This window comes from Phasianus colchicus, chromosome 5 (assembly GCF_987193195.1).
Source record: "Phasianus colchicus chromosome 5, bPhaCol1.hap1.1, whole genome shotgun sequence".
NCBI lineage: Eukaryota > Metazoa > Chordata > Aves > Galliformes > Phasianidae > Phasianus > Phasianus colchicus.
The window spans coordinates 28,968,419-28,994,092 of NC_143440.1; the positions used below are offsets into that span (position 1 = coordinate 28,968,419).

The following is a 25,674-nucleotide window of genomic DNA, read 5'->3' on the forward strand; positions in this document are numbered from 1 at the left end:
CGTAACTCCAGGCAACACTACAGGTTTGGGGCAGAGTGGCTGGAAGACTGTGTGGAAGAAACGGACCACGGGGTGTTGGTCAATACTTAGCTAAACATGAGCCAGCAGTGTGCCCAGGTGACAGAAGGGGCCAATGGCATCCCAGCTTGTACAATAAATAGTGTTGCCAGCAGGAGCAGGGAGGTGATCATCCCTCTGTACTCTGCACTGGTGAAGTCACACCTTAAATGCTGTGTTCTGTTCTTGTCTCACTACAAGAAAGACATTGAGACCCTGGAGTGTGTCCAGAGAAAGGCAATGAAGCTGATGTAGGGTCTGGAGCACAAGTCTTAGGAGGAGCAGCTGAGTGAACTGGGATTGTTCAGTCTGGAGAACAGGCTTAGGTGACACGTCATTGCTCTCCCCAACAGTCTGAAAGGAAGTTGTGGTGAGGTGAGTGTTGGCTTCTTTTCCCACATAACAACAATAGAACAAGAGGGAATGCTCTCAAGTTGTGTCAGGGAAGATTCAGGTTGGATGTCAGGAAAAATTTCTTCTCAGACTGATCAGGTGCTGGCACAAGCTGCCCAGGGAGGTGGCTGAGTCACCATCCCTGGAGACATTCAAGAAACATTTAGATGCTGTACTAAGGGACATGGTTTAGTGGCAAATACTGGCAGTAGGTGGATGGTTGGACTGGATAACCTTGGAGGTCTTTCCAACCTTGGCGATTCTATGATTCTACATGTCCTCATCGCCCACGTTAAGTATGCCATGGACATCACAGATTTACATACTGCACACCAGCTATTTCAGCAGTAACTGCAGTAACAGCCCAGACTGAAGTTTGCTACAGTTTCAGAGCAAATTTACTTTTGTTCTGTCATTCCTGCAGCAGGGTCAGTAATAGGTGGCAATAAAAACAGGAGGTGGCAACTGCTTGTGCTGCTACAGTAATAAATATAATGGCCTGGAGAAGCAAGGACAAGTTGTACAGATGAAAGGGAGATAGTCCAACAAGTAGGGAAAAGCATTCAACATATCTGGGGAAAAAAAAAAAATGCTTTCACTACCACTGTAAATAGGCGCAGAAATAATAAAGGAAACGTCAAATGGCACAAAGTAATCACAAGCAAACTTTTCTGTCCTGCCATTAGGCGATTTCCTAGAAACAAACTCAAACTCTTCCCAAAAGATAGGCTCAAATACAGAAAGAAGGAAGACTGACAGGAGGCAGCTGCATTAGAAGACAGACCATCTGTATCTTCAGTGTAGCAGGCACCAGACATCAGGGGACTCCAACATCTGGACTAAAGTTGCAAGTACTTTCTTTTGAAGAATGAAGCTCCCCTCCAGCTTTCTTTCTACAACAAAGCTCCTATCAGTTTCTACCTTTTTCACAGTAGCCCAAGAAGCTGAATTAGCTGGACCAGGCAGTTCTTGAGCTATTTCCTAAATTAGCTTGTTTTCCTGCTAGAAACCATGGCCAAGAACTGATGGCACATTCACACTAGGCTTGTCTTATATCAGTCTTGCCAAGAGTAAAATTCAGACCGATTAAAAATTCAGGATTCACAGAGGATTCCATCTGCTCTCCTCCTCTCTCCATCTGAAGATCAAAATTTGGTAGGCGGTACGGTTATCCTCCCTCACCTTCAAATACTTAATTATGAATCCATTCCCACCAGACTTTGTTCCTGTCTTCCCTTTTCTTGAAGAAAATTGAAAGATTCAAACTAGGATGATCACATTTTGGACTTAACAAATATCTACACTTTTTTTTTTATATATATTTAGAACTAATCAAGACAGCCAAGTATGCTTCCCACTTCCTCCTAAAATTACATACCTCTGTAACACATACAGGAAAAGCTTCAGACTTTTTCTGAGCACAGGAAATGAAAAGCTGAGTATTCAATACAATATACCCAGAATCACATTCTGTGATGAGATATTCGCTTTTCTTGATTAAAGGAAATAAAAGGGTTTTTCACCTCAGCTTGCCCTTCCCATCCTTCCAATCCTCTCCAGCACCCTGTCAAAACTCCCACAACCAGCATAACTTTCTCTTTTTGTTTTAGTGAATATTCACTCTACATGGTTTTGAGTCATTTAAAATGAAATACTATAAAGACACATTGAGGTGCCTTCAAGCACAGTGGAACATATGAAGTTGATCTCCCTCCCTCAAACCAAAGGCAACCATCTCTCTCAAATATAAGGGATAAAAGCAGAAACAGGGCAGAGATGCATCACAGCATAAAAGTAAAAATGTGAATCTTAGCTTGTATAACCACTTATGTTAATCAGTAAAACATCTCACTCATTTCTCATAGCACAGCAGGGAATAAGAGTTTACTTACATGCAGGTCCTTTGGATTTGCTGAGCCAACCTAAAAGACAAAAAAAATTAAGTTTATTATTATGCTTGCTTTAATTCATTCTTTAACCATTCAAGCTGTTTAAAATTCAACAATCTGTGTGACCACCTGAGATTCCTGTTACTGCCTTCAAGTCAGCTGCTTAAAAAGCACTGCCCAGAAATCAGTTTAAGAGTGTAAGAACAGAGTGTTCCTTAACTAGACTGGTTCTGGGCCCATCTGCATCTACCTCCTGGCAGCCTCACCACTGCTCTACAGTTTCTCACCATACTCTTCTGTGCCACTCTGCTTTCATGAAGCTCTCCAAAGGGAATGGAAGAAGAACTCACACTGAAAATTGCATCCTTTCCTCACTATGGGCTGACAATAATTTATTCAAACCTGCATTATAGTAAGCATACAGACTAAAACTCAGGTCCTATGTTCATGCACAACACCACCCCACATTTCTATCTAGCTATCCAGTACTACTGTCCTTGTTTTCATGACCACTGAATTCATCCCCAGCAGTATTAAACTTCTTCCTTTCAACCACATAATTAGAAACAAAGGAAAACTCTGCTTCATACAGATTCCCAAGGAATAGGAACAAGTCTGAATCTGCTCAATGGCTGGAGTATGCCTTAACAAGCTGTTCTTTGCAACACAAACAAACACCAGTGGTATCCAAGAGCTTCTGTGCAGAATAACCTTGGCACTGAAAAGACCTTAGAGCAGCATGCAGCAGATTGGCTGCATTTGCATCAGAGACAATACACAGAAATGAAGTCGTTTCAGTTTATTCAAGCCCAATTTATCATTTTAATGGCAATCCTAAAAATTAAAGGGATAGATAGCTTCATAGCATTTAACACGTGATCAGTCAAAATCAGGCTGCTTTTAAAACTAAGTGGACTTACATTTGCCAAGTCTAAATATTAACCTTTAAAAATTAATAATGCAAACTCTCTCCCTTATGTGTACCGATATTAGTTTAATTCAGGGTGTTAATACTTATACTAACACTTTCACTTGCATTTCTCAAGATAGGTGATGCTCTTATCAGTAATGAAAAGCCCAACCTACATTCTGACAGAGCTGGCTAGGAAGCTAAGAGAAGTTACACCACTGAGAACACAGATGATAGGAAGCTTTCAGAATATTTTAAAGACTAAAAATTTAAAATTTTATGAGTAATTTATTCTGATCCGCTGTGATCCTTTCAGAAACAGTCTGGTCAAACAGGAGGGCTGCTACGAATGTGATTACACACAAGGCCTTTGAGAGCTGGGGAATAACCTGTAAGGGCCAGAGAGAGGAAGTAGGAAGAAAGAATTGGGACAACAAAGAAAGAACAGAGAAGTGTTACATTTTAACAAAGCAGACCAAGCAGTTGTTATTCCTCCTCTCCAATACTTCCAACATTTCCCTGTCTCTACCTACTAAGCACCCAAGCACTTAGCTAAATCCCAGAAGAACCCTCAAAGAAAACAGAAGAGATGGAACAAGAATTAAGCTGCAGCATTTCAGAGCCTTGCTTTCCAAGGCTCTTCTTGGAAGAGAGCCTTTTCGTTCTGCTAATTTTTTCGTTATTTCCCTCAATTAATCTTGGAGAACTTGCTAGAGGAGAAAAAGGCACAACAGTGACTGAGCTGAAAAAGTATTTCTGAAGAGCACTGAAGCCTTCCTAAATCCTCCACTTCTGGCATAGCTTCATTGTTCGCCCATCACCAAATATTGCATTTGTTTTGTGTTACAATACGTGCAGTGGTTATTTTTACGGTTGTGACTACCTTGCTGTGAGAAGGAATCAGCTCCCCCAAACTCTGCAGCAGGCTCTGTGACTAAGCAACTTATCACATTCATCTCACAGCACTGTGGGATACTTGGACAGATTGCTTGAGACAAAGTGCTGATGACTTTTGTTAAAAATCCATGCATAAATAAAATCAAATTATTAGCAGAAGAGAGACCAGAAGCTCACTGACTGGAAATCAGTCTGCCCTCTGTATTCACTGCATGTAAAAGTGAACACATTCCTGCTCAGAACACAAATATGTATCTAAGCTCCTGAAAGACAAGTAATAGCATTTCCAAACAGTAAAATCATCGCAATACAATATGCATTATATGGTTTTAAACGTATGAATAACAAGCTCCACTTTGTCACTCAGAGCTGAGCCAGCCCATTGTCTCCATTCTTGTCTGTCTTTTTATGAGAACATTCTTCATCTTTTGTAGCAATTGTGAACGTGTCACATTGGCCCTGTATTCAAGATAAGCATTACCACCAGGAGATTTAATGCAATCTCTTGTTTCGTGTTAACATCCCTTTGTTCTGGCTGCTTTGAGTGTTTTTGCTATGTAAACTAATAAAGTGAGGACAGGGGGGTGGCTGGGGACAAAGATGAGGGAAAGATGATTTTCCAAGCGTCTCTTCAGTGCTCTTTGTCTCTCCATCTGAGTCCCTGCTCCTCGGCTGGCTGACTGATTAACGTTACTCATGGTCAGTGCACTGCTGCAGGTGCAGCTCCCTGGGCCCACAACAAGCTGCCATGCACCCCCATCCCTGCCAGTCTCAGAGTCTATGGATGGAAGCCCATTCTACCCTCTCCCCCCCCCAAGGATTTTCCCCTTTGTGCCTTGCCCTCTGCTATGATCCTGGGTTTCCCTTCACACGCTCTCACTTTCTCACTTCTGCTGAAGGAAATGCTTCATGTCTTGCCACTCTAATCCTATTTAGCTGATGATCTGCCTTGATCAGTTTACCACAACGGGTTTCAGGTCCTGAATCAAAATGAATAGAGAAAGGGAAATGATGCAGAACCATTCTAGGGTCTTATGACATGCTTAACCAGTGCTTTTTCCATATGACATGAGATATCTCAAAAATGATACTGAAAATGCTTGCCAGATTGTGGTTGCCTTCCCCATTCAGCAGCCCTATGCAGTGCAAGGAATTTGCATACTAATTTACAGAGCAACTACCAAGTGTTGCAGTATGTAACCTGGAGTGTCAGGAAGGGATTGTGTTCCAGACTCAGTCTGTAGGGAAGATCCTGCAGGTGTATATCTGAAGCAAGGCTGGGATATTATCAACAACATCTGGAAAAAACAAGGACGACAGACCTTTGTCCCTTTCACATTCTGATTATTCCTTCTTGCCAGTCAGTCACATTTGCAATTCCCCCACACATCCCTTTTTACCTACAAAGCCAAAGCCAGGCCAGCCAGGAAGACACAAAGGTCTGGGATCTCTCATTTCAGCAGCCTCTCCCTTCTAACTAGAGGAGACAGAAATATTAAAAGATCAATTCCTCCTCTAAACTTTTCTATAGAGGATACTCTCCTTTGAGTACATCTGGCAATGAGCTTTTATTCTGCTCTACCACAGAGGCCAAACCAATCTTCTCTGATGCTCAGAAATATTGGTCACCAGACATTTTCAGGTGCTGTGATATCTCAAATAAATAAGACTTTTTAGAGCTACTGTCAAGAACTGACATTCTGTTTTCAAAAGCAAGCTATTACCTGCAGGCATGGAAGTCAAATCTATATGACTTTTTGAGAATAAGTTCCTCTAGTGTTCTGTGCAAAAACTTGCACCTAAGGCACACATACAAACTTCTTTCCTCCACCCCATGCCACTCACGATCAATCATCTCTCTACTGACAGAAAAACTACATCAGATCTGTGAGAAGAGATCACATTTCAGGGTATACTGGGTAAGAAAACAAACATTTCATTATGTACTACCTTGTGACCGATAAGTTTTCTTCTTACCCTTATTTCTGACTGTCACTTGACTTTTTGTGTGTCATTCCATTCCACTGCTATTTACGTTATTTACCATAGTTGGTCACCAGATATCAAGAAGCAAGCATGGGGAATGAGGAAAAACCCAAGATGCAGAAGAGATCTAACAGAGGAGTACACTTTGTGAGTGCTCAAGTGTCAGAAGGTGCCACACAAACAGTGAACAGGCTCATCAGATGCACAAAGAGCAGAAACCAGCCTGTGCTTCCAAAACTAATTCACATGAGCAGTTGCTACAGTGCATATAAATAATAGTGCCTACATGAGAATATAACTCAACCAAAAAACAGTCCATGCTTGCTCTTAAGACAGTCCTGGCATCCCCAGCTGCAGTAAAGAGATGAAATGAAAGCAGAAAAAAAGCTGGGGTAATCAAGAAGTATGCAAGACTGGTTCAGTTCAGATACTGCCCTTTGCTTAACAAACTCTGGTGGAATTTTTCCTGCAAGTACTGAAATATGTATGCAAATGCATCAACCACCTCCAGTTTCCCCACAAATACATAAGGCCATTTCCAAACTTAGACATCTCTCCCCCTCTGCAATACAGGCAAGCAAAGATTTCACTTACCTGTGGCCTGTGCTTCCAAAATAAAGTTACCAAAGATAACTAGCAGAAGAAACAACCCATGGCTAGTCAAGGCAAGAGATGATCCTGTGTTGCTCTTTGGTGCTACCATTCCATGGCACATCTTTTACCCACCAAGGTTTCTTCTAAAAAAAAAAAAATTCCTGAAAGATCTGGCTGATTAGGAGCACCTCTATCTAGAAAAAAAAACACAAAGACAGAAGAACAGTAAGTACCGAACAAAATATTTACGACATCCAAGGGGATGGGAAGGGAAATTCAGAAACAAACAAGAACAAATTTTCACATTTTCTGGAATTCAGAAAACTTACTAAGAAAGTATTCATGGTATCAAAGCAGGAAAGACAACTTTGTGCACAGGAAATACCAAAAGGAGCTGCATTATATTAGAGATCAGAACTTCTCACTTGACCTCCAATAATTCAGGTGTAAAGACTGTCCAGTTTACAATTAGTTTTAAATCTTTCTTTCAAGACAACCCCAGAGGATACAGTATCTGGAGAATTTGTTTCAGAACAGTTTCAAGGAAGCCAGCCTTCCTACACCCCGCTCACCTTTCAGAAGACACAGCAGACTGTACTAGACAGCTAGGATAAATAAATCAAATGCTTCCTCAAACACCTGGAGAGGCACAGCAAATCTGACAGCCAGCCAGCAGGCAGACAAACACACATGAGGAGGAATGTAAAACAGCCTGAAAACCTCAGGTATAATGTGACAGTACATAACACAGCAATTAAAATTGCAGGATGTGACACTGCTCATACCTGAGGACTGACAAATTCAGCCCTTACCCGTCTGACACTTTTGCACTGAAAACATAAGTCACAGCTGGGACATCAAGAAAGCACAGGCTGAACCCCAGCACAAGCTGAATCCCTGACAGTAGTGAAAAAAGGTTCCAAAGTATACAGTCCTACTGAGCTAGCCAGCAAGACTTCTGACAGTTTGGTATCTGGATGAATTACAATGTCATGCATGACTCCAAAGCCCCTGAAAAAGATTAAAAATCTGTGGAGTGCTCATAACTTAGAAAAAGAAAGGAGAAAACTGGTATAAAGACATCTGGTCAATATTTGGTTAAAAGAAAAAAACCACAGAGATTCACTTTAACACTTCTACTGTGCTGTTCCTTACGCAAACATCTAAAGCTATCAGGGAAAAAAATGTAATTTATTTTACAGAAATCATCTTTTCTTTGCAGTTGACCAAAGGAACGCTTTTAATTTTGAAGGAATCTCCCTCTTAGCCACAGCTTCTTCAGTTAAATGGATATTTCTACTGAAGGGAGATTTTTGGGGGGAGGTCAAGTTTCAAAACTGCTGGATAACTCCAAATAAATCTAAGAGGAGTAGAGGCAGGTGTTGTACCATTTCATATCCTGTGTGATCAGATATGAGACCTGAAGAAGGCAATATAACCTTGAGACTCTTGAGTACCTCTTACAGGGATCCAGCATGCCAGCATTAACCAGAAAAACACAACTCAAACAGCCACAATGCACATTTCCAATTACTTAGGAAAAAAAAAAAACAAAATAGCATGATTGGAAGGAATATGTGAATTTGATTATAAAAGTCTAGTGATGCTAGAGGAGAGAGTTTCCCTACTTCCATGTCACTGATCTGCTCACATCTAACTCACAAAAAGGCCACCTTTAGCATTTGGATCTTTTGTATGAATTAGCCTCTACCAAAGAGAACTTATTTGTCTGTATACATCCCCAGCGTGAAATAGCATTTCAATATGATATTCGAAATGCCCTGTGGTAAGTCTGGAGATGATGTTACAATAAACTCTGCCTGCTCCATCAGTTTCCTGCTTAATTTGGAGAGGGAGGAAGAGAAATGAAGTTATCCCACTCTAAACTTGTAGCAAAGTAAATACATTTTTAATATGTTTTACTGATGAAGACCTAACGTTTTGTTCACCATGTTCAGCCCTCCTACCAAGCAGGAAGGATTAAGGATGCTGCCACTTACCTGCTAGACTTCCTCCAGTAGCAATTAGACCACAGCATGAAAAACACTCCTCTGAAGAGAGCCAAGCCAGCTAGTCAGTACATCTGCCCCCTCCACGCAAGTCAAATCTCTCACATGGATTTTAAGTTTCTATTCAACTGGAACATGTCAGCATCTGGCCTGTACTGCAGGCCAACAGTTGGGTGCTTCCTTCTGAGTCACATGGAATTACAGCTCAATGCAGCACACAATTTTCAGTGAACGGATGTTTTATTACAGCAAGAAAGGTCTGCTCTTTCCATTCCAACTTAATGAAGCCTTATTAGCACATGAAACTTCGCAAGGCTTGCCAATTCAAGGGCAGCCTTCCCTGCCCTGGGTCAGGGCTTAATGCATGACATCAGTGGGCAGGAGAAGCAGGGAATACAACACAATTATGACATAATCCATTCACAGAGATGCCTGAGGTGTGCTGCTCTGTCTCAGAGGCATTTTCAACACCCAAAGATCATACATGGAAGCTAGTACTCTAATTTTTGTCTCTCAACAATAAACAATAGATATCTAAATCGAGAATTTATTCTGGGAAAATCAACTACTGCTAATTCTTGATTCACTAACAGATTGTTTTAAAGCATGCTGCTTTTTCCCCTCTACTAAAAAGCCAGGCGTGTTTTCCCCATCTCCTTTTAGCTCCATATTGCTCGAGTCCCACATTACCAGGAATAGGGCCTGTCAGATGCTAGGCTGCTCCACAAGGAATGTCTAAATTGATGCTGCCATGCCTACAGAAACATCCCACTAAGCTGATTTTGCTCAATGTGAGAACGAGACAAAGACAGCCAAACAATTTTGTTCTAGATAGCATTGATAACCCCCTCTGAATTGTTAAAAGACAATGGGCACAGGTACTGCTTGCAGGAGTCCTCCCTCAGGCTTCAACCAAGTTACAAAACTTGTTCCCAGCTTGACTTTCCCTTGGCAAAATTAGAAGACAAAAGAGATTCTGACTAGATAAGAAGGTATCCTTTCTGCCCAGAGGGGAGCTGCTGGTTAGGAAACTATTTAGACATTCAACTCTCTGAAAGCTGATTGTTGTTTTTAGCACATTCCTTATACCTACAGCTCATGGGGAAACAGCTTTAATAACAACTTTTCAGTCCTCCACCTCCAGAAGTTAACTGGCAACACTCAAACAACTCACTGAGGGTCTGTAGCGCTGCAGGGGTAACCTTTTCTTCCCAACAGAAGCATCACACATTTATACAGATAAGACTATCTTCAATTACCTGCTTCACACTAGTAAAATATTCCTTCTCTATTCCCCACTTCCCCATCCCACTGCAACTGAACCACAGCCCATAGGAATTCTTACAATCTGGTCTGACGGCTGCCAATGAAAAATGAATAAATAAACACACCACAAAGAACTGAAGTTTGCTAGACTGACAGCCCTTATCTCAGGGCACAGCTTGGTGTGCTACAGAGAAAACAGAAGCTAACAGGAAGAAAAAAAATGAAGTGTTCTCCCTGTTCTAGTAGCGCCAACACATTGTACAGTGCACACATTTATCAGCAGAAACATACTCTCAGGGAGAGAGCTTAACAATTCATGGGTTCGTGTAAATCAAAGCGGTTCCCCTGTTTATACATAGCAGCAAGGAGCACACTGGCTTCATTGCTGGATCCTAGCAGCAAGGCAGAAGCCTACAGTTGCATGAGGATATGGAAACAGAACGCTTTGAACCCATTTCACATGCCACAGCCTATGCTAAAGGGTTACAGGAAGATTGAAGTCCAAGCAGATGTTTTCAAAGATAATATTTAGTAAAGTCAGCAGTTCTCTTAAATATAGTAAGAAGGGGAGAGGAGATTCTTAACTGCTTTAAGCCATAGAGGTCATTTTGTTTTCATTTTAAATCTGGAGAACATAAACTGTCCTGCGTGGTCACAAAGTCAACAGCCCACGCCCTCTCCGGGAATGCTCTGAACAAGGAAAGAGCTCCTTGCTTCCTGGTTCCAGCCACCCCTGGCTCCCGCAGGTACCGCAGGCTGAGGCATGCACCAGCAGCCTTCACAGCAACCGTCCAGCCCTGCTCCCAGCACCAGGAGCTGCTGGCCTGATAATAACAGCTTGCTCCTATGTGAATGCCCTGAAGTAGGCACTGCTTTCCCCGACAGCACACACACCGGACTTCCCACTCCCAAACCACGATGAGCCCTTTCCAAGATGACACACTTGCTTTTGGCAGCAACTTTCCTAAGCTAAGCTGTTTAGAGACCTCTGCCATTTTTCCTCTAGACCTTTAGAAGCTGCCAATTCAGACCCTTCAATACAAGATCACATCACAAGTATGCATACATCTTCTAGGATTATGACTAATTTTCTGATTTTTTCCCCATTTCGTCATTGCAGCACTCCTAGATTGCCATGGAAAAGTGATCTTTGGGGGAGGTCATATGCTCAAGATGTGAAAAAGCAGCAGTTTCAGGCAGTTCAGGTGCACAGAGCACAAGGGATCAGAGGACAGTCTGTGGCACTATGGTTGCATGAGGTGCTTGGGGCAAGGCAACAGTCAAGGCTACGTATGTCCTGTGTCACTGCTGCTGGAGAACTGTCTTTAACCTGGATTCTATGCAGTGTGTCTTGAGAAGTGTTAAGTATGTTTGGAATGCTACTGGCTTACTTTTAAATACCATGCTGCAAACTTGCCAAAGGAAAATGAGTTAACCTCATGCACATCAGAAATCTTCCTTTTAACCATTTAGTTTCTGCCTCCTGCCTTACAGAATAATGTTCAGAAATAGCTTACCATGCACACAGCAAAGACTGCCACAGAGCAGGAGGACTGTTTTTCCTCACAGCCATACTGCAGGTAGAACTTGACACTGGTTCAGAGGGTTTAACTTTCACCTTCATCTGCTGTTCATGTTTCTATTGCTGTTCCACTACGTCTTATCCTTATTTTGCGCACCTTCAGTGAATGGTAAAACTTCAAAAACAAACCAAAAAAAACCCTTAACTCTCATCCTCTTAACTGGCTGATGAGAAAAATCACAGTAAAAGTGACGCTTGCGCACATCCAAGCAGCAGCAGAAAATACGACACCTCAGATCCTTTCTGCCTTACCCTCAGTTGGTTTCCACACAGTTACCTTCTTGAGAACCACATGACACATCTGTGTATTCTGAAGAAATTTTCTGCAGAGGAGGGCTTAAATCACAAATTAGCAAAGTGAGGGGCCCTGATGCTTCAAAGAAAACAAAGCAACGTGTATTTTCACTGCACACTTTAAAAGTCCCTTGCCAGTTCATTCTCAGCTGTAGCTCACAGATTTGCAACTCCTACAGCCTAACCTGCTATTTTCATTGCTTATGCATGCTATATGAAAGATTTAAGAACCAGCCAGCCACACTATCCAGATCTTCTAAGTAAATCTCTGCACTGCAGCAGTAAATCCCACCTTGGCAAGCAGGCATCAGAGTAGGCCTCAGAAAAATGTACTTTATGTCAGGAGCTAATGCATCACCCATCTGGCTGCAGGGGACAGACCAGCAGCAAGGTGCTCTGATCTGTCAACATGCAGTAACTAAAACACCAGAGCTGCTGAGCTGCAAGATGTTTTCTAATTAATTGACTTGCTTTCCCATCCTGTGACAGTAAGCCAAGGCTTGCTTTGGGATCTGATCACAATTAAAAACCTGACCATGTTTCCAAAAGAAGGAAGGAGAGGATACTTTCAGGCAGCCCGATTGCTGTGAACTTCCAAGCACCAGTAGGAGGAAAAGCAGAGTCATGAAGGGACAGGGTTGAGAATTAGACAAGTTAATATACACAACACTTCCAATGCATTGCAAATTTCTATGCTATTACAAACAGGTTTACAGTGATGAAGTCATGGCACCAATGAATCATGAGAAACTGGTTAAGGAAATACTGTATTCACTTTACTGATGATTTTTTTGCAAGCATACTGACATTTATGTTATCTATGGGATCAAGTAGACACAAGGGAAAGCAGAAAATATATCTTATGCAATCTTCCTCATCAGTTTTTGTTTTTCCTTTTTAGATATGCCTTTATTTGGAAGAGCATTCCCTTTGGAAACCATTGTTTCAGCATTTTTCCCCTGCCGCACTGCATCACAGAGGCAAGGTTTCATACTTTCAGCTTTAATCAGTACAACAGCACATTTACAGAGAACCATATGCACAAAATGTTCCAGAAAGCTTTCCAAAAATAATAAGTCCTAAAAAAGAAACCTCACAGTAAACTGAAATGGCTTCAGGGAAGGAGAATAAAGAAAAGCCATGCAAAGGCAGAACCTCTTGAAAGCACACACAAGCCTGAAATGATACATCTAGTAAGAACAGGATTCTCAAAGAGGCACTGTATTGGTTGGGTCACTTTTATATTCAAGAGGATTTTCTCATTTATGCAGCTGCATTAATCTGGTTCAGGGAATACATCTCACAGCACAAGTACAGTAAAGGCTTATTTCATAAACCCTCACTACTAGAGTATGCTTTTCCCTATCCTTACCACTTGTTGTGCTTATATTTCCACCGGTGGGGCTAAAAACATCAGCCTGCTATACACACAGCTGCAACACTGCCAGACACAGTCATTTTCAAGAGGACATTCAGTTGGGAATTTCTTTTTCCTAAGCCTTCTATATAACTTCAGTGAATCAATCTGACATTTACATAATTATACTACAAGATGAATTTTTTTTTTTCACATTTGTCTTTTACATTTCTTCCTAAAAGCAGAGCTGTGAGGCACCACTCTCAAGGAATTTAGAAATTACCACCCAGACATGAGAACATGCACTCACCACTTCCAAAGGATGGCACTACTTGCTATGTGGTGCTTATTAGTTGTGTCAAAGCTTAAACAGAAAGTTCTCCACAACAGACGTGTTCCAATACCAGACCCTTCCAGGTATCAACATCTAGACATCTGTCAGTGCAAAGCTGTTTTAAGATAAACACACATACACACACAAAGCACTCTCTGTCCCTTTAGTACTTGGTAAGTTGAACCTTCCAACAATCTAGTATTACCTTCAGAAAGAAGTATACTTCCTAATTTTGTTCAGATCGTTAGTTAGGGTAGCATGGTCAGGCTGTGGTTGGACTTGATGATCTTCAAGGTCTTTTCCAACCTGAGCAATTCTATGATTCAGGTTCTACAGTTAAGCCTATTTTTCAGATCGTAACACAGAACTGCTTCAATTACTCTCAACAGGTAGAAAAAAAGCAGGCCTTCAGTCATTCTCAGCACCACGGCTCAGGCAGGGAAATAGTAGCTCATTATGCCCCTTTACTTTTCTTCTTAACAGCAAAGCATTAAATATTTTCTATTTAAGATGCACCACTCTAGTGCCACAGACGCACCTGCAATTGCTCCAGATCCTTCCTGTGACAAAGGTCATCACAGTGCTATCAGAAACATTTCATTTTGCAGAACTCAGTCGCGTTTCTCTTTTGAAAACATGTAATTTGAGAAGGAAAACTTGATTTTGCATAGTCACTCAAAGCCCCCATAGCTCTAACCACAGGAGGAACAGGGCAGTGCTTGCAGGTCACACAGCCCCACAGGCTCCCAGCTGAGCGCCCTTCACCAACCAGAGCCAATTTGAGTGCCCCACTTGCAGCAGTCAGGCTCCAGGCAAGGCACCATCAATTAATATCTCAGAAGTTAATACTTAAGGGCCACGAAAACAGACGTGGGAAACAGGAGTCCTAACAGCTTCCTTTGTTTTAAGTCATGTACTCACAAAGAACACATGCATCACTAAGCAGAAAGAACCCCACAGCCGTTTTTCTCTAACTGGTCTCCCCCAACAGGCTACACTTAATTTGATTTTCTAACAAGGGATCCATTTTCATTATGTTCCGATTTCAGCAGCACGAGCTAGGCACATCAAACCAGAGCAGCACTTAGAATTGCTGCTAACTGCTTTTAATAGGCAGCAGACACGCACAGAGCAGAGGCCAAGCATTTGGAGCAGAATATCCAGCACAGGTCACTTTGTAGCAGCATAGCAAACTGGTGTCCTATGACCTGCAGGCACAATTCTAAGGTTGAGCAGTAACCATACACGCCATTATGCTGGGGCTGGAGAGAAGGAATAAGCCAGAAAGGAGTAAGAACCCCCAGGACAAAACCTGTCATACGCAAACGCTGTAAACTGCATTTCAATGGAAGGCCAGTATGATGCTCAGACTTCTCCCATCTGTGCAGCAGCAGTAATTCCCTGTCCTTTACTCCCCAGTGCTCTCATCTGCCCCTTGTACACCAGCGCTGCCTTTGCTTTCAGCACTTGAGCACTGCAGCCTTTGTGGCTACTTCAACTACACGGTGACCCTTCCACCAGGCCAGCTGCACCCCATGAGGGGGGAGCTGCGCCCCATGCTGCCACTCCTCCCTCCTCATATAGCCAACCACCCCCTCCACAACACCAATCCAAACCTTCCTGGATCTGCTGGGGAAACCAGGTCCTTGTACCAGCACAGCAGTGTGACTGGTAGCAGAAGCTGGGGAAAGGCACAGGGCTCCCACCTCAGCTCTGCATGGAGCTGCTCTGACTCAAGTGAGCAGCTCGTACTGGCTGCTGGGCCAAGCAATCGCTCAGGTTTCTTACTCCTAAATCCAGCTCTGTCTTCAGTGCACATTAGAATGTAGCAGAGATGATTTACCACGCGTTAAGATGCTCTCGATCAAAATCCTGCCGCTAAATCAGGGCTCTAAGCAGCCTGCTTTCTATGCAGATTGAGAAATGGAGAGTTGTGTGAGGGTGCTTTGCTATAGCCAAAGGCAACAGAGGCTTGCCCAGCTATAGGAAGTCAAATGAAATCAAAGTTGGGAGAAGGGGGAAAAGCTGTACAAAGCAGGATGGCAAAAGTCAGTAATGGCTTTGGCAGTCAATCCCATGTTTTTGTGCAACAATGTGAAAAGCTGCACACAGAGAGGAACCCACTTGTGCCAGCCCTGGGTCAGGAGGCAAGGCATCCAAAACCTGGAGGGCACAGGTTATTGAGTTCTCTGCCTTGCATCTCTGCCTTTTTATTCTTGCTGTGTTTTTTTTGTTTGTTTTTTTGGTTGTTTTTTTTTTTTTAGGCATTTTGCAAGTAACTATGAAGCTTCGGCCACAGCCAAAAATCCTCAAGCAATTTCCTGTCTCTGAAAGAAAGGCTCCCTTCACAGTGAATTGATTAAATATGAGTTACTAAAATTAGTATACAGCAAGCTACCTTAAGTCACCCACCTCATGTCTGTACCTGTAACACACTGCTCCAAGCAGAGCACAAAGATCAGCTACAAAAGTATACAGAATCACAAAACTAATACACAAAAATCAGTTGAACTGCACGATGAAGGTTTACAATGCCTTTCCAGAGCAGATGATTTTCAGTTTCATTTAACCTACTTTCAAGTGGGTTTTTCAAAAGGAATTCACTTGATTCCTTTATTAGTGTACTCTTAAGATTAAATTTGTTCCTCCTGCTTTGTGAGCCTGACACACAATTTAGCTTTCAGAGAATCAGCACTTCTCATCACAACCATTTGCAGCCTAAGTCTTTACTGCAAAACTACAAGCTACATCTATCTGCTCCACCTCCCAGTATTATCAGTTCCCATTTCTTTTAAGGTCAACATTTTACAAAAAAAACCACACCACGATACAAACGTTAACTCCTATAAATGCTCGGTGTGTGAGGGTAAGCAATCAGCTCGATGCACCATCAGAAACTTGCTCTGAAGTCCTTTGGTATCCCTTCAGAGAAGTTGGTGGTCTACTATTTGCAGCTGTGCAGGTTTTCAACAGAAGCCTTCAACATCTTTTAAAAGTCCACTTAACAAGCTTCACTTCGCCAAAAAGCTAGCTTCCACGTGCTTTACACACATACTAGTTCACCTAAGACTGCTTAACTGGGCGATCTGAGCACATTTACTAGGTGCAGCAAGACAGCTGCCTCTCAGCAGCAAATTATCTTCTTTGTCTCCCTTTAGGCTTCTGGGTCTCCTTTCCTCATGAAGCAGAGCTATTGTTTCACAGGCAGGGTTTGCCCAGAAGAAGGAAGTGGGAGGAGGACAAAAAGAAGCCTGCATTGTGGAAAATAAATAGCTCCATTAAGGCTCCGCAGGATGCTGTAAGGCACATTTTTTAGGAAACCACCCTCCTTACAGTACACCACGGAGCACAATAGAGTTTATCAGAAGCTCTCTTTCTCCAACAGCCACATCCCCTTTCCGGGCTGTTAGAACAGTGCTGCAGCCAACGGCGCTCTCCAGCCTTCCCACCACCTCCAAATCACACTCCTTGCAGAGGCACTTGGAAGGTAGATGCTGGGAGTCATTGCAGGGGCTGCTTTACAACACCTCAGCAAATGGAAAGAGATGCCAGTGAAACTCTATCTGACCCTTACCAAAGGAGGGACCATCTGTCAGTAAGGACCGAGCTGAACAACTTACTTCAGGGAGACCAAGGTTAAGTTTCAGCTTCACTGCCAAGCATGACCATGCTTTATTTACATTAAAGGCACCAAGAGTCTTCACAAGTTCCTCACAAATAAACAACAAATTCTGAAGAAGTCTAGAGACTAGGGAAGGCATACCATAGAAGGAAATCTTGATGCAATGGGAAAGATGAAAAATGGGAATGGGAAAAGCAGCAGCCACATGAGGGCCTTGGCATTTCAGAGCACAGTAATGCTCAATCCCCACTGCACTTTCCTGAATGCATATAAATTTCAGCTTCAAGCCAGTCATCAAGAACTGGCAGCATGCAGATGGATCCCAGCTCATTTTCACAAGCGTCAGCTCAGGCCTACAGAAAGTATAAAAGGTTTGAGACTGGCGAATTAGGAACCGTGTTAGTAATACAGAAAACACTATAATAAGAGAAAGATGCACCATGTACAGTCAGGCTGCCAAACTTAGCAGAGGTCTCAGAAAGCTGACAAAGATACTGGAATAAGGGAAATGCTAGGGGAATACCCTAATGCCATCAATACTAGTAGTGTCTAGTTTGTGAAATCAGTCAATGTGAAGTGATATATTTTATATATATATATATATTTAAATATATATATATTAATATATATAAATATATAAATATATATTAATATATATATTAAAATATATATATTAAAATATATATATATAAAATATATAAAATATATATATATCAAAGAGATTAACCCAAAGTCTGCTACCACTTTCATTGCAAGAGGCAATTAATTTCTGTTTATTTCAACAACATTAAATCTTTACTTCTTAGATACATTTTTTTTCCCTTCACTATGATGCCAGGAAAAAAAAGTACGAAGGAAAAAGGGTATCAGGGGAACAAACCAGTCCTGAAGAGATTCAGAGAAGGAATCAAGCCAATCTACACTTTCAAGACCACACCTGAACTGCAGGCTGGTTTGTATAGGGATTTGCACACGAAACCATTTCTCAAGGGTCAAACCAGAGCTCTGGAATCCTTCTGGAGAGATTTCAGCTAACCAACCAGTTAGGTAACACAGTTTGTTGACTTGAGAGATGTCAGGTATATCCCAAGCAACACTAGGCTTGCTCTACTAACTTACAAGCAGTCAGCAGAGTTGAGACAAGCCTGTTACTTTGGGAAAAATCAAGATTTCTCCTGAAATTAAAAAAAAAAAAAGGGGCAAAAAGACTAGATAGTCTTGTGGTAGCTCCCAGCTTACAGTTCTATGTTTGAATGCTGACACACACTTTCCAAAAGAATTGAAAGCCACATGCTTCCTTAGAGCAGGATCTCCTTTGCCTTACATGGATCACATTTATAGTAGGATAAACTGTCAAATATAACAACAAAAGGTTAGATGGTATTTTAGCTGCATAACTTTTTCACAGTGTGTAAAAGCCCTGTCTCTCATGCTCCTTCTTCCCCCTCCGCATATACCTTCCTCAACCCCCCACCCAAGGGCAGACCCTTGGCTGAAATGTCATTTGCTATCCCATTTTTTTTAAGCACATGCTTTGTAATCTTCTTTTTGACACATTACAGCTAATTGTTGTGCCTCACTGTGCAAGTATGTGCAATGGGAGAGATGCAAATGGAAAGACCGAGGCACACATTTGCTTCAGACAGGTTAGGGCCAGGAGAACAATACCTTCAGGAGTTCCTCCTGCCTCGTTTGCATTTGCAAGGCAATGGGAGGCACAAGTCTGAGCCTAGGAATCAGAGCACACTGTGCTAGTTGCTGGATAAACTCAGAATTAAAAAAAACAAACACCAACCACCCAACTCTACTACAAGGACATCTAGAGCTCCCATTCCAGAAAGAAGCCACCTCTTGCACTCGAGTCATGATTGGCTCCCTGTGGTCTTACTCTCACAATAGGTTCTTATGATCTAACCCCTGGAGAAAGCCAGAGCTTTTTGGTCTGCTGCTAACACCCAATAAGATCTGCACCACGCCTGTTCTTAATGCTCTCTTTGTTCATTACAGTGGATTCAGAGGATTGAAAAGGAAATTAAAAGGTCACTCAGAAACTCGAGCTATTTCTGTCTCAGAACATGCCAATAATTTGGCTCAGAAGCAAGAATTAGAAAGCAAGTCTGCTTGGAAACGGACTTCCTTCCCTCAACTACACATCAGTAAATATTTAACTCCTTTTTTATTTCTGTACCTACAGACACTGACACAAGCTCGATCCTTGTTGATTTATAAAACCAGACTTATTCATAAGGCAAAGAGTAGGACTGCGTATTCATTACTTCACTGCTGTTGGCCCTTCCTCTTCACTTCCCAGCTCTTTCCCCACATCTTCAAACGTTAACATGGTCTCACCTCCGCTTTCCTTTCTCTTTTGTTCCTTCAGATTACTACCACATCCCTTTACCCTCTCTGCACACACTCCAATTCATGTCAGACACACCTGAGTGAACCTTCCATCTCCCTCCAGCTCCTTGTGCTACTTCCTCAGTAGAGCTCATTAGCAGAGTCTCCAGGACTGCTCGTGACTGAAAAACTCACCCCTGGGCATACAGAAATGAGTTTGTAAGGTTTTGAGGGCAGTTACTTTGTGGATTTTCAAGCTAATGCTGCAGCCATGCAGCACCCTATGTGGAGGTGTGAACGCATTGCTCTGCTTCACAAGGGCTGAACCATGCTCTCCCTTCTCAGTGCAGGCACAGAGGTGTTGCACCTCGGTAATGTAGCTACTGTCCTCCATGCAAGGGGTCATTGCCACCCTACAGCTGTCTGTCTGACATTTTCCTAAACAACTGCAACTGGGAACATAGGAATCTCCTGCTCGAGGGAAAAAGGAGCAGACTGGCTCCTCTCCAGTGCCAGATGTACTTTCAGACTGCCTGCTGCTTCTCCTGTTGCCTTTTTCTTTTTTTTTCTTTTTTTCAATTGTTCCCCAGTTCAGCCATGTCGCTTTCAGAGGGGGAACCTATGAACAATCCTATACTTCTTGCCTGGGATCAAGAGATGCTGAACACGTCTTTCAGGGCTTGATGCTAAGCCAAAGTGTGGTTCAACATGGGCACAACAGGCTACTGCAATGGCTGTGGTGGGCCAACTACACAGCAGTTGGACAGAGGACCCAAGTTCACTCCTGAATTGCTCTGCCCTCAGCCCAGTGCCCCCAGATGCACCTTTTCTCCCTCTGACAAATAGTTCTCTAGGTTTCAGTCTCTTATACAAATGGATATTTAATATAGTGTGGCCCACGGCTGGCTCTGCATGACCAAATGGCCACCTTGAGGATGCCCCGTCCATAGAAGTGTTCAAGGCCAGATTGGATGGGGTCCTGGGCAGCATGGTCTAGTATTAAATGGCGAGGTTGGTTGCCCTGCATGTGGCAAGGGGGTTGGAGATTCATGATCCTTGAGGTCCCTTCTGTGAACTGTCTGCAAGCCAGGGTGTTTTCCAACAAAAGCTGCTTGCAGGAATACCTTGTCTCAAAGAACACAGCATCCAAGGGCTTGCAGTTGCTAAGAAGCATAGCACAAACACACCAGTAGGAGCCCCCACCACAAATGACTTATAGCCTCAAAACAAGACAGCCGGCCCCAGAGAAGTCAGTCTTCCAGAGAGGACTGCTGGTTTCTGAGCACGGATGGTAGGACAGTTTTGTATCATATCTTTCAGAGGAACATGATCTGCAGCAAAGCCCTCAAACCCAGAGAGGATCGTCCACCTGCCCCCACTTCCTTCACTGCAAGGATCAGATAAAATCTCTTCTCGAGAAGTCCATGCTTTCCCAAAGGGGGAATATCAACCCCCACACTGTTAGCCTTGCAAAGTGAAGCAGCAGATGATGCATCAACATACTCAGCAGAAGATCCATCCTAGGGCTTTTCTGAGATTTTGACCAAGGTTAGATTTACAGAAAAAGAGAAATAATTATCTTACTCCCGGGCAAGAAGGCAGCAGTTCACACCAGCACTTGTTCCAGCAGCACAGGTAAAGTTCACACAGGTCAGCAAAGCAGCGCAGGCTCACAGAAAGCTTTGGATGCTGCCTCTTTCCAGCAAGGCCTCCCCAGGAATATAAAGAATGTCATTTCTGAGGAGATGAGTCACTCTCACCAGCAAGGACCAAAGTTTCTATTGGTGTTGTGTCAAGCACTTTAAACAAACAAAACTGCCATGCAAACAAAGAGAACAACTCTTCATAGTGTAATCTTCCAATCCCTGTGTGCCAGACTGAGCAATGCTGCGGTCTGTTGGCGCTCATAGATACTCATCTGCTGCAATCCACCACCATACACCTTCTCTCCCTTACTGAACTGCTACAGTACTCAGGTAAACAAGAGGAAAAACAATTATACTGGTAGGGAATATATTTTAAAAGGTAGTCATTTACATCCAGAAATACCCCCGCTCCCTTGCTAAAGCAACACTGCTCTGGTATGTTAAGTTATGCAGATTTGGAAAGAAATTGCATTCACAAATAAAATCAAACTAAAACAAGCCACCAGGAGGAAGGTGGGGTGGACCATTGATTCATACTGAAGAACAAAGTTCAGAGGCCATAAGTAACAGCACAGCAGAAGGAGAAACCATTCAGCTGAGCACACTGACCCAGAACGCAGGGTTCAGTCACCATCTATGCACGTGTACACTTCAGAAACATGGCTCAAGAAGGACCATTATGCGAGTCCTTCTGTGCCCTTCATTTTTAAATGCACATTTAAAAATTCAGAGCAATTACTGATACACTGGATCTGTGCTCTTACAGCCCTCTGCAGAAAGGGTAGAAAGAAAACAAAGAGAATTTGTGTAACAAAAGAAAACAGCAAGAGAGGAACATCTGCGGCTTTTACCAGGAGCACCATATGGTCTGTATCTGAGGTACAGAGAATGAGTTCATTCATATTTAAAAGCAGAAGTAATAGGTCACTCCTCCCCGGACACAAGGGAAAACGGCCATCCCCCTTCCACCGTTCCAGCCCTATCCCCAAAACAGATTTGGCATTCTGAAGAACTGGTGCTGCTGGTATTCCTGCCCAGACAATCAAGCTCAGAGCACTTCATTACAAGACGCCAGAATGAGGAGATGAGAATGTCCCTTCCGAAGTTTTGTTTAGCTGCAGCACAAGCCTGCTTTATCCAGCCAGAGCTGCAGTGCTGAATGTCTAGTTTTGTCTGAGCATTGCTGTAATCTACTAATGGAGCTACGACGTTTGGCAGTAGTGCTGTGCTGTGCTGACTATCCTTACGTCTCAGCTGATATCCGGGAGCCACTGTCAGCTCCCGAAGGCTCTGCCTCTAACGGCAACCAATAAAGGTCGTTTAGGTCTGAACATCCAAGAACCTCTTTCTGCAACAAATGAGCAGAATGTTAGAAAGCAATGCTGCAACAACAAAGACAAATCAGCTGAGGTTTCTTCTTCAACAATGCTATCCCTCAGCAAAGTTACAATACAGGATATGCAGGTCAAGCAGGACAATCTTAATACCGTTTCACTGTCTCTTTAAAAAAAAAAGATCGGTAAATTTTGTCTTTGTTATGCTTTGCTTTTCTCTCTTTTTGAGCACTTAGTGATGGCTATCACATGACTCTGAAAGCCTTCGGCAAGCAAGACTGGAGGTACTGGTAAAGTCCCTCAACAGCACACAAGCTAATTCAGCTATTGGAAGAGTTCCTTGTCCCAATTAGACCTGCCATATTTGTTGCTTCTTTATTCTTTTTAAACCTGAATCCTCACTTGCTCTCTGAAATTCAAGTCATCACTTTGTCAATCGAGTTTTCACTGCAAGAGATGGATGGCAAAAAAGGATTAGAAGGATTTTGCAGCAGCGCTGAGCAGCCTAAGCCACAAAGAACAGCACATAAAAGCCTGCTCTGACAACTGAATGCCAGAAGTAAATAAAATGGAAAATGACAGGCCAGATTAACAAGTGCCAGCATTAGCTCCCAGACTCATCCAGGTCACAACACACCCCAGTGTCCCCTCTCCATCCCTTTAAAACGCTCCAGTGTGAAACCTGTGGCGCCCTGAGCAACACATACCACTGTGTGTTAGGCTCTGTCCATGGAAGAGAACCTGGGCAAGAAACCCAGAGTGAGCACTCCCACAAAAAGAGCAATTAACGAGTGCCTACAGCAGAGCCAAGAATTTGCTTAGATAGCCCCACGTTCTCGGTGCAGAGCTTTCATATGGACTCAAGTCTGCTGCCAAGGCAGCAAGGCTGTTTCAGATCCCCTACAAGCAATAAACGGAAAGCAATGCAGCAGAGCGGAGACACAGACAGCGACTGTCTGATTAACAGCCTCGCTGCCAGAAAATGCACGAGGGAAAAGGAATCTAATATCTGAATTTAAGCTTTTGCCAAGTCAAATATTTACTAAGGGGTTGGTATCAGTCTCATCTTAGGACCAGAAACTTCAATCTTATGCTTATAAAGAAGCCAGCTTTTGATGATGCTTTCGTATCATAGTTGTTACCTCCCATTGTTTGCCTCCCTCCCCCACACACATTTCCTTTACTGGTGGTCCTGTTAAAAAGGGTACACGCTGCATCGGAGGGCAACGGAAGCAGTGTACTCCTGTGATGCAGCAGCCTCCTAGGGAACCTGAAAACAGAATGAGGGCTTCTGATTTTAAGGCCTTCTGTAACACAGGAGGTCCGTGTTAAATTATCCTTATATAAGATTTTCCATGCCATCAGAAGCCACCCACAATCGATTTTGAGCAAGATCCATAATCTAGGTTTCTTCCACGTCAAAAGAAATACCTATTGCCAGCAAAACCATCACAGAATTAAATGCATTTCCAAACTTGGGGGTGGGGTGGGTAGGAGGGGTGCAGAAATCAATAGCCTTGGAAATCACAATGGCCATGGCACAGCTTTAAGCAAGTCAAAAGCCACTGGGAGAGATTAAATATAGATTTCTATAACAATCACTTTTACAGTCTCTTTCCTGCCTAGTGTCATTAACTCTGCTTGTGGCTAACTGTGATCAAAACCACAGCAACCTTGCTACTCTTTTCAGAAAAGGAGGATTTTATGGAGAAAAACAAAATTCAGGGTTTTGAGGTTTTTTGTTTGTTTTTTTTTTACTATGTGGAACTTGGGATGTCCTATGCATTTTAGTATTACCTGAATCTATAGCTGGACACAGGGTTCCCACTGCACTCTAGGGCACGAAGAAGCACAACCCTGAGAACAAAGGAAGGCCAGAGCACACCAGCAGCTGTGTGAGTGACACCAATGCATGCACACAGGAGTGCAGTGGCCAAAATGACTGCATATGGCACCTGCCCTCTGCAAGGGGTAAAGGAGCTGAGAGGGAGGCACTAGTACTTTACAGGGCAGAAGTCAGCTTTCACATTCTCTTCTGAAGTCTGCTATCAGCCCTGCAGTTTCAATATTAAATTTCATTAACAAGGGAGGAGAGGCACTATCCCTTCTTGCTTAAAAGCCGTTAAGTTTTGCCTCAGAAAGTCTGACTTTCGTCCTCATATTTGTCATATATATAATAATAAAAGAGTATTTTTTTCACTTGTAAATTAAAAGGAGCTTCAGGCGTTAAAGATGCCCCCAAACTGCTCTGTCATGGTCTGAACTCATCCAACTCCTTATTGCTTAGTTTCTTATCACCACATGCAGACTAGAGATGAAAAAGAGAAAGACAGCCAAAGCCTACAGCCCTGGGAGAAGCAGATCTATTCTGCAGGGTATCAAAAGGACTATATCTACGACAACAGGCATGCTACAATCTACTACAAGGAGAAAGAATCATTTATGTTCCAAAGTTTCGTAATCTTGTATGAGTAGACGTAAAGCAATTTTTCAGACATCGGTAGGACTTCCCAGGTAGTATTATCTACCTTGAAGTAGTTACTGCCCTCTAGTCATTCAGAAATCCCAGAGTAACAGCATTTTGGTTTGTTTTCTGAACACCAAGGGTTTGAGTTCTCCAGTCTGATGAAGTTTGAAGAGGAAGCCATTCCATTTGTTGCAAAAGCAGGTGAGGTCTCGCTCAGAGATATGTGGGAAGAGATGTTCAAATTCACCTTTTCCCAGAGATTCATGCAAATCTTGCTCTGTGGTATAGCTGTCACTGCATGTTTTTCATCCCAGATAAATACAGTGGTTTATTTAACGCCTACTACCACAAAGTAGCTTAGTTTTCCTTTCCAGGCCAGGTAGCAGCCCTGTATTATTGAGTCTGGCTCTGTCCTGCCCTCCCACAGCCACCCCCACATACAAGGTCACAGCCTCCCCACATGTCACTCCATGTGTCAGGGGTGGCTGGCACAGCCCTACACAGACAGCTGGAAACTTGGCAACCTTGCAGCCAAACAGTGGAAAAAACACAATATAATGAAATCACACACCACAGTACAAGGCATGCAGCTGCCACACATTACACCCTATTACACTGGAAATAGCCATTAATTGTAGAAGTAAATCCACGTGCAATTTTTATGCAATTAACTTTCAGCTTCTGTAATTTAGCTCTC

General features: G+C 42.8%; 1 protein-coding gene across 7 annotated transcripts in view; it reads right to left on the reverse strand.

The window, feature by feature from the left end:
- The window catches only part of SUSD6 (sushi domain containing 6), a 78,043-nt gene that overhangs the window by 39,649 nt on the left and 12,720 nt on the right, over nucleotides 1-25,674 (reverse strand). For 4 of the 7 annotated variants that reach the window (XM_031593648.2, XM_031593650.2, XM_031593649.2 and 1 more), the window contains exons 3-4: nucleotides 6,727-6,920; nucleotides 2,343-2,372 (exon numbers count right to left, since the gene is read on the reverse strand). In XM_031593648.2, coding sequence (XP_031449508.2) covers nucleotides 2,343-2,372; nucleotides 6,727-6,847 — 151 coding nt within the window. In that variant the 5' untranslated portion in view covers nucleotides 6,848-6,920. The remainder of the gene's footprint in view (nucleotides 1-2,342; nucleotides 2,373-6,726; nucleotides 6,921-25,674) is intronic. The other 3 variants (XM_090141131.1, XM_090141132.1, XM_031593651.2) reach the window with 1 other exon arrangement.